The sequence below is a fragment of the Carassius auratus genome, chromosome 4 (assembly GCF_003368295.1).
Source record: "Carassius auratus strain Wakin chromosome 4, ASM336829v1, whole genome shotgun sequence".
NCBI classification, from domain to species: Eukaryota; Metazoa; Chordata; class Actinopteri; order Cypriniformes; family Cyprinidae; genus Carassius; species Carassius auratus.
Window position 1 is genome coordinate 18,963,892 of NC_039246.1, and position 18,362 is coordinate 18,982,253.

Below are 18,362 nucleotides of genomic sequence, written 5' to 3' on the forward strand. Positions count from 1 at the left end.
TTGGAGGTTTTATCTAGGAGTTCCCATACAGCCCGAATGATGGCTTCAGGAGAAGTCCTGCCTGATACCAAGGGATTAACTAAACCTTGTAGGTCACTCATTGTTTTGCCTTCCTGAGACAGAAACTGATTAAGTTTATCTTGAAACACATCACCAACAGATTCATCATCTGCTGCTACTAGGATGTTCCAGGCAACATAGGATGTTGTTTGCTGGGAACAAAATATACCAATAAATGGATTAATGGAACCTGTGTCAGTCTTTTCTCTTTCTTTTCTTTCAATTTAAATTACCTCACAAACTAAAATGTACCTTTCCACATAAAGTGAATAATGTTCTATAGCGTTAGCTTAAACACTTACATTTACATTTATTCATTTAGCAGAAGCTTTTATCCAAAGCGACTTACAGATGAACACTTCAACTTATACTTACTAATTGTGTTCTTCTGGGTGCAAAATTTTAACAAACTTTAACCTTAACAGTATAAATCAGATCAGATTAGAAAATCACAATAAAGTACTAAAGACAGTCCACACTCACTCAACCACACACACACACAAATCTCATGGTACTCACAGGGCTGTCTGGTGATGCGTCAAATGGTCATCCAACGTAGCCAGAGGACCTGTTGAGCTCACAGTACTCACAGGGCTATCTGGTGACGTCCTCCATCCATCTTCACATATTGATACATGTCAAACGATAAACTATCAGTTCATTTCAATGAATCATATGAAATCACAATCTTTATAATCTTTCTCACTTAGTTTTGTCTCTAGCAGCACGAGTAGTATCGCTAGACAATTGAATGCACGAATATCGATAGAAACAAGAATATATTTTATGACTTAAAATCCTGAGTTTGTCCAATCTAAATATTGCATCATACTCTTCTCTCATTCACTCTATAAATGCACGAGTAATACCTCTATGTTGACAAAATGCTGACTGCACTTAAGAAACTGGTAGGTTTTATTGTCTAAAACACTGTTTTTTTATGTTTACTTTAGGATAATCATTAGAAATGTTTCAGATTTTATGGCCTAAAATCCTTGGCTATCTAGACAATATCCTGCTTCTCTCGCGTCTATCTCTTGACTGATGATATTCAACCTTCCTTGCTCTCTTTCAAGTCCCACCCTCTCTCCATCCTGATTGGAGGAATGAACTCAGACACTCTAATTTGACCAAGGTGATAACAGCAACATACAGACATGTTGTTAAGCACATGTTCGACCAAGTACATTTCAACCAAACTCCCTGTGTAAGCGAGTCTCTTAAAGAAGCAGTACACATTTCCAAATACACATACCTGCACACTTAAAAAAAAACAGGGTTACAATAAAAAAAAAAAAAAATTAAAAAAAAAAAAAACTTTTAGGTTTAAGAAAATCAACCTGATGAAGTAATACGAGCACAAACAGTTCTCCCTCTAGATCTGCTTTTGTTTGAACATAATGGTGTTAGCAATTAGCATTATGCTATTCCAGTCCAGGCTTAGTTGCCTGTAATGCAGCTATTGTGAAGCACTTGAGGCCTCACTCATAAATTAAATGAATACACAGGTCATCAGCACAGCAAAACACAACCTAGTTTTTCTCTGTTTATGTCACTTTGAAATAGCATTCATGCTGATTAACTCTGTCTGGATCTTCAGGTCAATATGAGTCACCGGCGGTGTGCAATTTTATCATGAGCTAGTTGGAAGATTGTTGTGGGTTGTTGGTCATGATTCAGACCTGATGTGTGGTTTAGACTGGATGTACAGGAGGATAATTTAAGTACTAAAGGCATTCTCAAGCTATTCTTTTGCTAAACTGTTTACACCAAAAGTTTCATATGTTTAAATTGTTACATTTTTGTTAATACATATTTATATTAATATGTGTGTGCATTCAGCTCATACGTTAACATTCTCATTCCCTTTCACATAATGACCTTCCCATCCATCCGTCCCATATATTTCATACCTCTCTGCTCCAAGCCACCTTAGTTATGGGGCACCAGCCAAGTAGAGAGACCGTTTAGGAAACGTCATTTCAGGGAGCAATTGGGTTTTGATAGAAACACTTCAGTACGCTGATAGGATAGCTTTTATCATTTCCCTACCAAAATTTAGATACAATTGCATGTTTCAAGAGGAAGGAGATGAAAACGGATGTGAAAACTCATATAAACACAGATACATGTTTGAAATGGATTTGACACAGACCTGTAATAAGTCATTAAAACAGCCTATAGGTTCCTTCACCTGCTCATAACGTTTTGACTGTTGGTTTTCCTCCACTTTCTCACATCCATCATGCTAGAGATGATTTCAGAGAGGTTTGGTTACCCATAGGGCATTGCTCCAGAGCCATCACTTTTCATCTACAGCAGGTGATGATGTTGAGACACTAATAAGCAGGATCTAAATCAAGTATCATTGGATGTAAACACCTTGTTGAGAACACATATGGGCCAGATGGAAGCTCTTCTCATTTTATAGAGCACATTAGATGACTCGTATAAAATCACCAGCTGTTCTCTTTCTCTCTGTCTGTTTTTCTGTATTCACATCCAAAATAACGTTGTAAATTTACATGAAGGCCTCATTTGCTATTGATTCCATGAATATACATAATAAGAGCATTAGACAGTTCTTCATTTCAAATTTTACTGATCCCAGAGTTTCGAGTTTATGAACATTAAACTTTGAGGCTCATATTAGTCTGAATAATAAAGCAACTGCCCATCAGAAAATACTAATGAGACAGCTGTCACACCGTGTTCTCGTCTACAAGTCGTATCAATAGCTTGAGGAATTAGGACAGTGATTTATCTAGAAGTCTCTATTTCTCCAAGATCTTCTCTATTAAGTTAAATTTGATTTTTTTTTTTTTAAGGTGACCCAAAAAGCTAAAGGTAAATGTAATTTTGTTGTAGGAAATTTGATCCTTCATTAGCTGCTGCCTTTGGTCATTTATATATTTCTATTCCATCTGACAGACATTGTTATTTACAAATATGGCAAAAATCCACTCAACAACCACACATTAATCTTAGATTGGGATAAATATTCTCTGTATTGATTTGTGGACTTTTCACTTTTGTGTGCATCTGTTTTTTGTCTCATGTCATTTCATTAATGTGCCTTTAGCAGAATGTCAGAATATGAGATTATGACTGATCTTTGATTGCATTACCTATAACCAGGATTCACTGGGTTAATAGAAGATGCCTTATTATATTGACATAAAACTATGAATGATTTCATTTGTTTCTTGATTCATACGTTGTTTGTTTGAGCTCAAATCCCTTGATTAAAATATCCTGCCTTCTTGGATTAATGTTTTCAACTGGATTCTTAATCAAGCTGCCAAAAGCTTTAATGGGCAAGAATTATTCATAATGGTAGAAAATAAAGGTCTAATAAAACAGAGTATCAAAGCCAGACTCCTTTATACCATCTGATAGTTTGCTGGCTTTCCCCTCTATTAGTCATACACTTTTACTTAATACATAGATGAGAAAATAATAAAACCTTAATTTATGTCGTTTTGAATTTTATAACAGATAACAGAGATTTCTCCAGATATCCCAGTGTGGAGATGTTCTAGATATGAACCTGCAGTATAATGCTTTCATATATAATTCATGCGATTCATATTTCATCCATTTTCGTGTACGGTAACTGGCAAACCGCCACATTCAAATGAGTAGCAGGAAAACAGATTCACTGCAGAAGCACAATTTACTGAAATGTATAAGAGTTTGTGGTGTTACATTCATGATGTAGTTATGTTATTTTTTTATATTCTCTGAAAATAGAAGTTTAGAAGCTGCTCAACAAAACTGGAGCGGGAATTTATCAATATATTAAAATATTTAATTAACATTACATATCTCTGATTACTCTGTGAATATTTCCATTATACACAAAGGTTATTCGAAGAAAAATAGTACCATGAAAATTTTTTTAACTGCCTCCTTGTGGTTTCATTTCTGATTCTATTTATTTTAAATAAAAAAATCAGTTCCGACTTGCTTTAAATAGGGAATAAGCTGGTATCAGAGTAACATCTTCCTCATGTGCTCCAGAATAACTGTATTTGAGATCGTGACTCTCTCCTGATCCACACACAGTAAATGATGAGGGTCTTTTTCATCTGACCCAAAACTTCTAACTGTCTTTATAGTGAATCCTACAGGGAGACATTTGATCAGAGACCCTCTGAGACCCTCTGCACCAATCACACACACACACACACACACACACAGAGTGTTAGCAGCAGTGTTTCTCTCATGAGTGAGTCGTGTCAGCTCTCGTGTGTTGGCAGTGAATGTTCATCATTTCAGTGGATTGTGGGAAGCTGCTGCTGGAATAAAGGCTTCAGTCGTGACAAATATGAGCTGGATTTTCCTATAACCACTTTCTAATTTCATTTAGAGTGATTTTTACTTATGGACATAAAACAGAAGCTTTTATGTGACACTTTTATGTGTTTGATAGTGTAAAACAGAATAAAGTGTCTGTCTGTCTGTCATCCACAGGAGAAGCAGAGGTTTCTGACTGATGTTCTTCATGAGGTGATGTTACTGGACGGTTTGGCCAGTTCTCATCCCATCTCTCAGGAAGTGTTCGAAGCCACAGACATCGACAGAGTGTTTGACTGGATCGCGTACAAGAAGGCAAGAGAATCTCTCATCAGCTCCTACAGACTCCAGCTGCATGATGGAAATGAATATTAACCTTTAATATCGAGCTGAGCAGAATGAACTGGTTTATACTGTACTCTAAACAGAGAATAAATCAAGTTCAGTGAAATTCCACACTCAGTTCTGTTTTTTACAAACAGGCAGCAGAAGAGAAACAATGACTTTGTAAAACAACAGTATTATCGGTGTAAATCAGTCAGTTATTTTAGGACTAAGTCCAGTAAACACCTCCATGTGCTCGTTATTTTTCTCTCAGCTAAAGACTTCTCAGTATATTTTTGTGAATTGTAAATGAAGTCGCGTTGTTATGAGCCTCTTCACATACACAAGAAAAACAGTTTAATTAAAAGCTTGTTTTTTCAGTAAGCCATGGACAGAAACCGTTACACTGAGAGATTTTGAGGTTCTGTGTCCTCTGGGAACTTCAGCTGCACAATAAACATTTCATCTCAGACAAGACGACCTCTAATTACCTCTTTCTTACTGGAACATACTTGAAATAACTCCAGCGCCCAAATATATCCTCTCATCCTGAACATCTGAAAGCCATTAAAGGCACAAAGAGCAGTGAAGAAAAAACCATTGTCCTCTGTCAGAGTTCAAACCAGAAAAAAATCTTCCATCCAATGAAGATCTGAGTTTTTTGTTTTATCTCGTTCTTCGGTTGTCAATCAATGCACAGCCGGATTCTGATTGGTTCTTGTTCTTCCTCAAGCCCCTCCCCTGTTTCCCTGCAGGCTCTATGGTGTTATGAACTCTGTCAGTAAAACTGCTGTGATCCTGACACTCAGCTGTCCCTCATCACTTCCTCCTCACACTCTAAGGACTCTGATATCCCACAACACATCCCATGAGTCCTCAGCGCTAGCAGGAAGTGACACTCATCACACAGGCTGTGGAGGATGGGATGTGGAGAGATGGGAATTAGATGCTGTCAAATGAGCATGTCAAAGTCACTCAAAGTCAAAAAATACAAATTCATGGAACTGCAGAAATCAGCAGGACGAGTGTCATGGAGTTCTTATTTAGATGAACCTTGAATACCTGAAGAAGAAGAACTGCTAGAAAAAGAGCAGGGACATTATTAATAGCTGATCTTTTATTAAATATTAAACAAGTTCTGCAATGGACAAGCATGTAAAATTGGAATTTAATTTAATAAAAAAAAAAAAAAAAAAAAAAAAAATGTTGTTTATATCCACAAATTCAAAAGTAGTCCCAAGACTAGAATTATGATTTTGTCAACTGTCCAGTTACAATTACATATAATAGTGTACAGACAAATCAATATAAGCACTTTTAAAAATACAGGCTTCACATTTTTTATACAGAATATCATTCCTCATTGACTTCTATTGTAGGTGGATTACTGTACTTTCATACTATGTATATATTTTGCGAGCAGGTGTAAATGAGGAGCTTTTACTGAATGTGTGTGTTTCTGTTGTGTCTGCAGGGAGCCGCTCTGATCCGAATGCTGGCTAACGTCATGGGACAGCCGCTATTCCAGAGAGGCCTCAATGTAAGTCAATAGTTTTCTTTCATCTTCTCTCTTTGTGGTCACAGATGATTTCACATGTATGTATGTTTTACTCCTAATGTGTTATGAATATGTTTATAAGGCTATCTTTATGAATTATACATTCTGCATAAATGCAGCTTGAAGAGGATTGTGGCATAATACCTTTAAATTTTTTCAAAAGCTCTATCCTTGTTAAATCCTGTGAATGTGAGCTGAATGTGTTACAAATGAATCTCACCATTTAACACTTGAATATCTCAGTGAATGTTCACGTTCTCGAGTCCCCTCGGGTTTCTCATGCAGCCGTGTCGGTTTACATGTGTTTCTTATCTTTAGAGCTACAACAGCTTGTTGTCTTGTCACACGCTGGCATCACGCTTGAGGTGAAAGCAGCACAATCAGACAAGTGATTACACGTGTTTGTGTCAGAAATTAATTTAATATCTGAAACTTTTACAATCAGAAGATTCAGATTCACTCTCTGTGTTAAACCGGTTTACAGCAGGCTAATGGTGAAACACATCTGCTGCATTGAAACACATAAACTGTATCTGATATTGCGTAGATGGCTTGTATTTTTCTGTTTGTTTATAGTCACATGGTCATTTGCTCCAGTTGAAGTGTTTTAAGTTCTATGAAGCTCCTTCTGTGTCCGTCTAGCAGTCAGAGCTCCTCTGGAGTGAGCACCAGATCTTTATTATTGTATTATTGGTGTTTTGGACACCATATGGCTGCTACATGAATCTACATCCTGTAATGTGGTTTAAGGATCTGGGCCGTGAACAAACAGGTTTGAATCCAGTGAGAGTCAATCTGTAAATCAATGAATGTGAACGAGTTAAAGGTACAAATCCCTCTTCCTTTAATATGCGAGTTCGCACAGATTCAGAAGTACAGATTCCTCACCTTCACATAAATCACTTTTCAAAACATCCATGCTTTCTCACTTTATTTCTTTATGCCTGAGATGCTGTACAAAATCTGACAGATTCAGAGTTGTTTTCTCGGTTATTTTTGTTATTGTGGTTTAATGTTGCTATTAGTGTTTGGAAGAACAATCAGGTCATGTTTTCCGCAGAGCAGAATGCTTTAATGCTTTAATGCTTTATTTAGAGATGTACCATCTGCATATACATGCTTTATATCACAGCACAAATATATGTATATATATATATATATATATATATATATATATATATATATATATATATATATATATATATATATATATATATATATATATATATATATATATAAAAGGCCAGCAGACTGACTTGTGTAATACACAACTACTGTATCAGTCCATTTATCTTGAACTAGCTTTACTGACTGTAACTCATGTGTTTGGTTTTGTGCAATATACACGATAGTAAAATATTTTATGCATAGTATTTTTATCTCATATAAAAATAAAATAGAACCCAGTAAAACATTTTTGATAAAAAAAAAAAAAACTGAAAAAAAATTATAAAACAATTTAATTGTAACTTATTGTATTAATAATTGAATTGTTATGAAAAATTTAATTGATTGTTATTGTTTCATTGGCTTTTGCTATTTATGGTTTATTTTTTAACTAGTTTGAATTAACTGTTTACATTATTATATATATTTTTTCTTATATTAATCAGTTTGATCACAGTTGTATTATTCATTTATTAACTTTTTTTTCTATTATCTTTTTTTTTACCTTATATTAATGATAGTTTCGCTTAATGCTCAATGTAGAGGCTTATGCAGTTCTAACTTGCACTAGATCTGAATGTCTGAGTATTTAAGAGGAGAGACACAACCTCACACATCTGCCGATGATCCAGCTCTTCTCTCTAGTCTTTGTGTGTTCACCGAGGCTCTTTTAATTCTCTCAGTGTCTTTTGCTCTGTGTGGCATCTCTCCTCCTCCTCGTGTCTCTGCATAATTGAAGCAGCAGACAGTTGTGAATGCTGAACAGCTCAGAAGCAGTAGACGAGCTTTAGTCTCATTCGGACCAGCATTAACATCCCTCCCTCTCTCTCTCTCTTTCTCTCTCTCTCTCTCTCTCTCTCTCTTATCTTCACTGGTAAATGGTGGATGGGCTGCTGATGCGGGTGGATAAATGTCTCTTATAAGTCAAGTCAAGTCAAGTCTGCTTTATTATCAATTTCCACGTTCAGTACATACATACAGAGAATCGAAATTGCGTTACTCTCAGACCCCCGGTGCATACAGATAAAATTAAAGTGACAAAGGGCTCAAGAGCAGTTATTTTATTTAACTGACTGATGAGGTAGTGGAATGACATCAGTTCCATGCTGATTGCGGTAGTGAGCAGACCAATGCTGCACAAAGTGACTGGTGCATGTCATCGTATATTAGTGGAGGGTGGGGGGTGGAAGGACCTGGGGATGTGGGATGGAGAGGGCTTTGCGAGTGAGACGGGTTCGGTAAATGTGCTAGAGGACGAGGAGAGAGACACCAATGATCTTCTCAGCTGCTCTCACTATGCGTTGCAGAGTCTTTCGGTCTTTCGGTTTTTCCTCCCGTGACGAGAGCTCTGTCCGCTCGATAGCACGTCAGCTGGTCGAGCTGAATAGCGCCGTCTGGAACGCTGTTGCTGAGCCATGTTTCCATGAACAAAAAAACAAAACAGCCTCTTACAGTCCTCTGAGTTGAACATAGTAATCGAATGTAGTCCAGTTTATTGTCCAACGAGCGTACTTCAGCCAGTACGATGGTGGGGATAGACGGTTTGTGTGGGTTAGCCGTTAGCCTAGCCCGGATGCCGGACCCTCTTCTGCTTCCTCTAACACCGATTGTGGTGCCTCCGCTGTGGGCGAGATGCAGTAGTGGGGGTCTGTGATGGTGGGGGTCGCAGAGTTTAACTGTAAAAATGTTGTTCTGCCGACATCGAGAAGAAACCCGCGACTGTATACGTGCTTACAGACAGGTAGATGCGACAAAAAACACGAAAACACCATTCTGTCGAGACAGAGAGAAGCCGCTGTGTGTAGACGCGCCACCATCTTGGTTCACAGAATAAGTATAAAGAATAGAGGGAGTCATAAATGAGGTCTGAATGGGTTCTGGTGCTCGTACAGCTGACTGGAGTGATGAAGCGCTTGTGTCTCATTGGCACACACTGCTCATCCCTGTTAAAACAACTTTCAGAATGATCATATTATTGGATGTAGTAAATATTCATTCCGGCTGGAAATGTAAAATGCTTGACCTATGAATAGCAGAGGACAAGTGCGCTCCTGCCCTGGAGAAATAAAATTCAGTGTGTTACAGTCAATCTCCGTCCTCTGGATGTGATTTTGAACTGCAGGAAGCTGCTTCCCTGGATCTGGTGCTTCATAGTCCTGTTTGTCGGCTCTCAGCCGGTTCCAGACTTGGAGAATGGCAGTCTGTGAGATTCCCGATGGATGTTGTGGGCTACTAATTCGTTCTGAACACAGATGAAGTAGCCAGATACTCCTCGGTTAAATTCAACAATATTCTGGAACACAGAGAAGATCAATTTTTGCCATCTTCCTCTTCTTCTCCCAGCAGTCCTTCTGGCTCGGCTGTACCGCCTCATATTACTGTTTTCTGTCTCTCTCTTATGGGAACTTTCAGTATCTCCGTCTGTCTCTGAGTGATTAATGGGAAGAATAGGTAAACACAGCACCTCACCAAACAATCTACCTCCATTGCCTCAAAATTACTTTCGTATGCAAGAAAATTGTGGACATATTTCTTCTTGTATTACTTTTGAATGAACTCTTTTAGTTGGATGAATAATGAATTATTTATGATCTGCTTTGACTGTTGTGGTGAAGGCTCTTGCAGAAAACTCGTGTTTTAGCTCCGGGGGATTTAAATATCGAAAGCGATCCATCTTTTGTCTGCCTTTGTATATCATTTGGCTTTGCAGAATCAGAAGTCATAACAGAATTTGGTTATAATATCTAATGAAGAAACGTTCAGGATATTATTCTGTCCTGGAGAGTGTCAGAGGAGTAACTAGCCATATCTAATTAGAGTAAATTAATAATTACACACACAGCCATCCCACTGGAATCCGTTGAGTTATGAAGTGAATCTTTAGATCTGTTCCAAGCTGTCTATTTAGACAGACTTCTCAGAATCACAATACACTCTTGACATCAATTATTTTCCAAAATTAGTAATTTTGACTAAAAATTGCTAAAGGATGCATTAAAACATTGAAAAAGAGTCATACTATAATTTTAATAAAATATATACTCCAAATTAAATATTGTAATATGTATTATTCTTTTTATTACAGCATCAAATTAGGTTAGCAACATATGCTAACACCAGTCTTTATTGTAATGGACTAACATTGAATGCGAGAATTAGGTATAGGAACACTATACAGACACTAATGTAAAACACTTTAAATCAGTCATAAGAGGTTCACTTTAGCTTAGAATGCTGCTTAACATCATATGATGTTTTCAGTTTGCAGACAGTAGACAGCTGTTAGGGCATATGATTTTGCTGTCCATGTGTGTCTTTGGTCACTAAACAGTGGTCGGTAACAACATAGTCATTAAAATGCACAATTTTATGCCAAGCAGACTGGAAAATGTCAATAACATTGCTGGTATGCAAATGTATGCAAATGAGCAGGACGGGTATTTCTTACTGCAACATTCAAATTCATATTCTCTCAGCTTTTAGATCTGCTGAAAGAGAACTAGACAATAGTTAAATATACAATTTATCACTCGTTATAAAAAATATACTGTATATCAGAGGCGAGACTGGACCACATGGTCACTTTGCTTCAGGGCATTAACTCTGATGGAGGAAAGAGTGAGAGAGGAAGAGGAATTGCTCTGGTTTAAAACAGATTCTTCAGGATGGTAACATGAATCTGGTTCTGCTCCAGAGTCAAATCCCAGACTCTCTGAGAGCTCAGCAGAGCATGTAGAGAGATGAAGGCCAGCTGGACTGGGTCACACTTTCAGGATCCCAATGCAATTTGCTCAGACCTCTCAGCATGACGCCTGTCAACAAGTGTCCGCTTTGATTCGATTCATGAAGCAAAGGCTGAAATAATGGCCTTATTAAAGGATCAGTTCATCCCAAAATGAAAACCCTTCCATCATCTTCTCACACTCATGCAATTGCAGATCCTTCTTTTTTTTCTTTTTTTTTAGTTATTCAATTAAAATCTACCCTTCTTTAAGAGTCAGTGAAGTGTGTATGCAGTAATGGTATTGAGTATTGGTATTGTTGTTTAAAACTGAAAAACAGACCTTTTTGGTCTGATTAGCACCCAAAGATAGCTTATGACTTAAGAATTTAAATACATTAATATAGGCTGTTTTTGACATATTGAAAAGAGCAGCCTGGGCATTCTGCAAAATATCTCGATTTGTGTTCTACAGAATACATGCACCAGTATTAGCAGGGATCATGCAGTTTTTTGTCAGCATGTTCCTCTTGACTCCAGCAACAGGAAGCGGATTACAGTTGACGGGTTTATCGCTCACGGTCACTCAGGAGTTATCGAGGAATCTTGTATACAGCAGGCAAGAGGCTTCCCACCAGATGTTCTTATCAGATGCATGTAAATGTGCTCTCCAGGATCAGACTCCTTCTTCATGTCACCCACCACCTGCATCACTGAGACTGCAGGGCAGAGCAGACACACTGATAATGTAATGTTTGCTGATTAAAGTCTGTTAGCAGTGAAATGTCATAGCCAATGTCTTAGCTTCAATAATACACCCCAATACAGATATTACATTCACTTTTCTATGCAGATTTTTCTGTGTTTGATGTCAGGGCACTTTTATTATGCACCTTGCTAAGTGTATGTATCAACATTTTTACTTATGGGATAAATCTAATGATTTCTCCTGTGTTTATTTTGATGTAAACAATTTGACCATCTTTTCTGTCTTAAAGGAAGCATGTTGCTGATTTGTATTTTACTCATTCAGTGACCTGCTGATGCAGCATCGACTCGAGCAACATAATCAGCCTCTAATTGGCCTCCTTATGGTCCTCCTTGAACTGACAGCCAATCACACCCAAACATCTGCTGCTAATTTGCATACGTTCAGCTTGAATTGAGAGGATTAGTAATGTTATTGTTTGGGCTTATTTGGTATTCCCAAATTCACCGTTCCCGTCCAAGTCCAACTTATTTTCTCTTCCAATATTGATCTCGGTCTCTGTGTGTTTGCAGGATTACTTGATGACGCACATGTACGGAAATGCGGCGAGAGACGACTTGTGGAACAAATTCTCCGAGGTGAGATTTTATGCATCTTCTGGGTGTGAGACCTCCATCCATGAGCAGGAATCAGTGCTGGGGTCAGTCAGTGTTGAGCGACGAGTGAAATTGTGTTTGTTCAACCTACTTTAATTCACCCAGCACATCTCCTGCAGGCAGGTGCTCAGAGATTCACGCACTGCATATGGGTCAGAGGCCATTATATAACTGCACATCATCAAATGCATGCCAATACACCACCTACTCACATCAACCCATAAGGGTTTTATGGAAATGCACATGGGAAAGAGTTTGATATGGAGGCTGGGTTGTGTATGATAGTCTCACTTTTACACTTGAGGTTTCATTTAGAATGGAAACATTTTCTGCAGGCGCAGGTCAAATATTGATCCAGAAATCAACCTGCTGCATGCAAATGTTCACAGATACTGATAAAGAAGGCTTGCTGCTGATTCTGCTGATTTTAGTTAACTTATACATTAGTTGACTCTTATCAGCAGTGGTGGACGAAGTACACAAATCAAATACTTGAGTAAAAGTACAGATACATATAATAAAATATTACTCCAGTAAGCGTAAAAGTACTCCTTTTGCAATTTTACTCAAGTGAAAGTACAAAAGTACTCGATTTATTATGTACTTAAGTAAAAAAGTACTGAAAAATAGATGTTTGCAATTTTATATAGGCTACTTAATTAAATTTTATATTAGCACATATTTTTTATAATTTTATTGCTCAAAATACCTGGGATTTTTTCCAAAATAAACACTATATGGAGTCAAGATATATTTTTGTTGTTGATATGGACTATGTTGACGAGAGTAATGTTCACTGTGAAGCTTACACTGTGCTGTACCTGAGAGAAAACAGAGATGACCATTTGATTTTCACCAGTAAGAACAAAGTATTTTAAAGTTTGTTGTTTTACAGAACATCACAGTCATATATGACATGATAATAAGGCCTGAAGTTAGGAAGAACATTTTAAGGAGAATATAATTATATTTTCATAATGATTTTCTCCGTCTCAAACCTTGTCTGTGGTTTAAAAACACCCCTGGCCAAACGGAGTGCATCTCTTCCCCTCTTTGATAATTACTGTAGTTACCATGTTCTGAACATCACATCCTTACTTTTCTCCCCAGATGTAATATCAAGTAAGGATATCTCACATATGAGTGACGAAGTACAACTTAATGGTGTAACTGGTCAGATAACAATATTACCTGAGGCTGTGTGCATGGTGCAACAGGTTACTAACATGCTGGCTAATCTGTGCAGTGCAGTTATTTTAAAACCATAGCTTTCTAATATGAAAAAAAAGATTAAGACACTAAAAGTGGGAGTGAGAGGAACTGCTAACACCTGTGAAGAAAAACGATCATAGCCAACAGGTGTAATAACAGTGAAGTTAAGCACAGGGTTCAAGTCATCTGCTCAAAGCACAGAGATGTGCTTTTACCACCAGAGGACTCTCAGCAAGTCCCCTCTCGCTCATCTCACAAAGTGTCATGACTTTAATGAGATTACTTTCCATTGTAATCTTAAAGTTATTATAGTTTGTAATGGAACAGCAGGACATTTAGCAGCTATCAGCATCGCATGAAACGTTTTGTCATTCACATCGCTCTCCCAAATGCCGGCTGATGGGAACCGCTTCTTCAAAAAAGAAAGGATTTAAAGGTGAATTTTTGCGAAAGGGCCAGACCTGGACCTCCGTCTCCTCTCAGTGGCCGTGTTTGTCAGGCACTGACGAATTTAGCTACATTAAGAGTCCATGACAGCCCATCATCTAATGAATACTGATATGCGCTGTGTTCATTAGCTATTCATGAAATCCAATTTGCTGCAATAATCTGGCAGTGCTTAGCCCCCACAAAGCCCTTTGTCAAACTCAAGACCCATCGCCGGACCGGCCTTCACTTCCTTTAATTATATCCGCCGGGGCAAAGGTACAGTAGAGCTTGCTGAAAGCTGTCCTATAGAAAATGATTCATAATTTAAGAACATCAGCTGCCGTCATCAGCCTCTGCAGAGCCTCTTCTGTATTCACACGGTAAACAAACCATGAATCATTGAAACCACCATCAGAATCATGTGTTATAACCAAGAGTTTACCATTTACACTGGAGAAGGGAAGTTACACATGCTCGACTGATCTAGTCAGGTTGATGTTTGCAGAATGCAAGAGAGCCTGACAGAGCACTTTTGTTTCTTCCACCACATTCCCCTTCCAATCCCACTGGTCTCCATAACACACTGACTGTGTGCCGCTGCAGAAACATTGTAAATCTCCACCAGTTTACAACCAGTTTCTTACAAAACTGCCAAGTGGCCTCTGCCGCTCTTTAGGATTAGATGTATGGAAATGATGGACAATAACTGTGGAGTCACTGACATCCGCTCAGATCCAAAAGCTAGCAAGCTGTCTCACTGTCACATACAGCAGCATCTGAACTGAAATGTAACTTCAAAATACTGACTTTGCGTTGGCAGTGCTTGAATGGGCGATGAGGCATTTCCAATGTTTTGCAGTCACCTACTGTATATTTCTTTTTAAATGGATACAGCAGCTCAAGGTAAAAATATGAAGCTCTGTAAAGCTTTAAAATGTTCCTCATACATACAGATAGCTTTTGAAAACAATTCATACAGGAAACTGCCAGTTGTCCACAGTGCTAAGCCATTTATATTGCATTTTCAAAGAATAAGGAGGAACTGTGTAGGCAGTATATTTCCTTCAGGGACAAATCTCAGTCACATTACGAGCTTTCCTCATTAATGAGCCGTGAGATCCAATTTTATGTTTTACTTCTTTAAAATAGGAGGAACAGCTTTCTCTGAAGAAATCAGCCTCATAAATCTAATTCTGCTCTTTTACAAGCGTTGCTCTTGTAAAGAGAGATTAGATAACTGAAAATGTCCTTGTGATGTTTCGGCGTATACGCTTTAATAGAACGGTGAAGTTTAATCACCTTTCTATTCACTAAGAGTCTTTAATTAAAAGACCTAGAGGAGATTTTATTTACATTCATTATAGTTTTGAAAGACAAAGAAGAGTTGCATCAGTTTAGATTCATGTATCTGCGATTAAAGACATTAAATCTGAATTACTTTTCACTGCATCTTTGCATCTCCTATTGCCAATAGACACCCAACATGGAAGTCAGTATATGTATGATGTATTTATATATTGTGTCACAGGCCATGCAGCGGGAGGGAAAGGACATCAACATCACGCAGGTCATGGACCGCTGGACGCTGCAGATGGGTTACCCTGTCGTCACCATCAGCAAGAATGACAGTCTTGACAACAGTGTCACCATCTCACAAGAGCACTTTGTCTATGACACCGACGCCAAGATCCAGAATCCTGAGCTGTTCAACAAAAGGTAGACTGCCATATGTCCGTCGTGACAGGTTGTTACTTGAAAATGAAACACCATCAGTCAACTGACCCATTGACATTGATTCTCCATAAGCTCATACATCGTAGCAGAAAATTCATGATGATATTTGCAGCAGAGGCCTGTATAATGCTGAATAATGTAAAAAGCCCAGTCCGTAATTCTCCTCCCAGAATTTACTAATAGAATAGAAACTAATTTGATTAAAAATTTGATTAAATATTTGCTGGTTTTCACTGGCTATTAATTTGCTTTTAACTGAGCATTTCATTTATTATTAGCGACCCATGCTAACCCGTCACCACCACATGCTGTTTTGGCACCCGTCTGCATTGTCATGGAAAACTGCGTGTGTCACTGGCAGATAGATTAGTTTAATTCTTCATTAGAGTGAGATGAATAATTCAATACTGCCTCTGATCCGTTTTAGAAATCCTCCTTTTGTTTTGGATCAGGCGCTGTTAGCAGCACAAGAATTGAGTCAAGAATTGAATTTTAATGCTGTACTGTCAGTTTGAGTGTGTGGAGTGTGTTGTTAGGCAGTATTGCCATTTAGAAAGTGACACACTTTCTTAATTTGAGAACACAAACTCCTAAGCTTGTAAGCATGTAATCTGTTTGTCATATCTTTATTGTGACTTTTTCACTAAATGTGGTTAAAAATGAAATCTATTAGTTAGAAATAGGAGATAATTCTAGTGAATTTCTAATAATAATCAAAGGCTCTTTGCTTTTACGCGGCTAGGCTAACTCTGCACATCAAGCCATCTGGTGTAATACATATGAAACACACAGGTAGAAATCTGTATGCTCACTTCTTTCCGGAGTTCATTTGTTCAGAGCAGACAAATCCACCTTCCTTTGAACGTCTCCTCCTACATGAGCGTGTTTTCTGTTTGTGGAGGTCTTCTGCAGAGGCGTTCAGAAACAGAACTGCTCCAAGAATCAATAGCAAAGCTGTGTTGCGAGTAGGGGGCATCTCTTTCCTGCTTTGCCCCTCAGGCGGGTTTTCAGCTGAGTACCAGACAACTTGCCAGAATGCAGGGAGATTTGGCACCTTTGTAAATGCAGTGTAACACCTCACTTGAGGCTTTAAGCCAGCCTAATAAAATCTGCTGACAGAAACATTGGCAGCAATAAAAGGAAAACAGAGAAGGTCAGTTTCCTGTATTTCACACCCCTTCAGTGTGTTTCATGTCCACTGCCATCTCATTAAAGTTCAAAGAGGGTCCACAGTCTGACTGAGGTCCAAACTCCACAGAAAGCCACAGAAAAGGACATTTATTTGACACCATTGTACTCAAAACACATGCTGGCTTTCTGCTGCACTTTGATATTCTGTTATAGCAGTTTCGTAATGCAGCTAGCAAAGAGCCATACACTCGATAGGCTATGCTAATTCAATTCCTCTCTTAAATGTGCATTAAATAATTCTTTTTTAGTTAAAAACTAATTCAGCTGTTTTTGATAACTTTGCTTTTAAATGTTACAAAAGCTCAGAGCTTCAGCTAGTAAGATTGTTTACATCAGCTTGTTAGCATATTAGCAGTTAGCTTAATAAACCTATATTTGTTCAGGGTCACAGTTCTCCTCTCCATTATAAAACCTCAGTACTAAGTTAGCAAGATGCAAAACTTCATTAGAAAGTGGCAATAAGTGTAATAATTTGCACTTCAGCATACTTTATCTGACATCATAGAGGACCGTTTTGCAGATCCTGTGCTTATTTTCACCAGTGTAAAAAGTCTGAAGGTGGACCGTTAATGAAGGATCATTAACACATTTGCACTCGTATATTACCTGACTATTTGGATTTTCACAGCACAGGTTTTATGCTGAGGTGATGTTATAGAGAATATAAACAACTTATTAGCGCTTGAAGGCACATATTAATTTTCGCATTGCAAGCTGCTTGACTGTAATGGGGACGTGCAGTAACTCCTGTGAATTATTTTACTGGTGGATCTGAGCCTTATAGAGTCAAATTTTGCCACTACTGAATGTGAAGGTCACCTTGAGGCTGGTGTATTGCTGTGTCAAACTTGTTACTTAAGAAAAAACGTTACATGAATGAATATCATCAAGAACCTAGAAACCCTGCTGGAAAAAAAAGAAAAAGAAATACAGCATATGCTGGTTTTGACACTGGGATTCTGGTTTATGCTGGTCCTTTGCTAGTTTGAGCTATTCCTTTGCTGTTTTATGCTGGTCCTTTGCTGATTTGAGCTATTCCTTTGCTGGTTTATGCTGGTCCTTTGCTGGTTTTGTGCCAGTCCTTTGCTGGTTTAAGGACCAGCATAAACCAGCATAAACCAGCATCCCAGCGTCAAAACATACCTAACCAGCATATGCTGTTTTTTTCAACGGGGAAAACAAAACAAACAAACAAAAAATGATTGTTACAGTCAAGAATATCTCATTGCTAAAGGCAGATCCTTGAGGAGAAATTTGGTATGACTGCAATAATACAGAGCACACAAAACAGATATACAGCAG

At 38.0% G+C, this 18,362-nt stretch overlaps 1 protein-coding gene across 1 annotated transcript in view; it reads left to right on the forward strand.

Moving 5' to 3' along the window:
* LOC113061661 (thyrotropin-releasing hormone-degrading ectoenzyme-like) overlaps positions 1–18,362 on the forward strand; it is a 132,546-nt gene that overhangs the window by 82,381 nt on the left and 31,803 nt on the right. The window contains exons 6-9 of the mRNA XM_026230974.1: positions 4,537–4,674; positions 6,158–6,223; positions 12,411–12,476; positions 15,664–15,851. Coding sequence (XP_026086759.1) covers positions 4,537–4,674; positions 6,158–6,223; positions 12,411–12,476; positions 15,664–15,851 — 458 coding nt within the window. The remainder of the gene's footprint in view (positions 1–4,536; positions 4,675–6,157; positions 6,224–12,410; positions 12,477–15,663; positions 15,852–18,362) is intronic.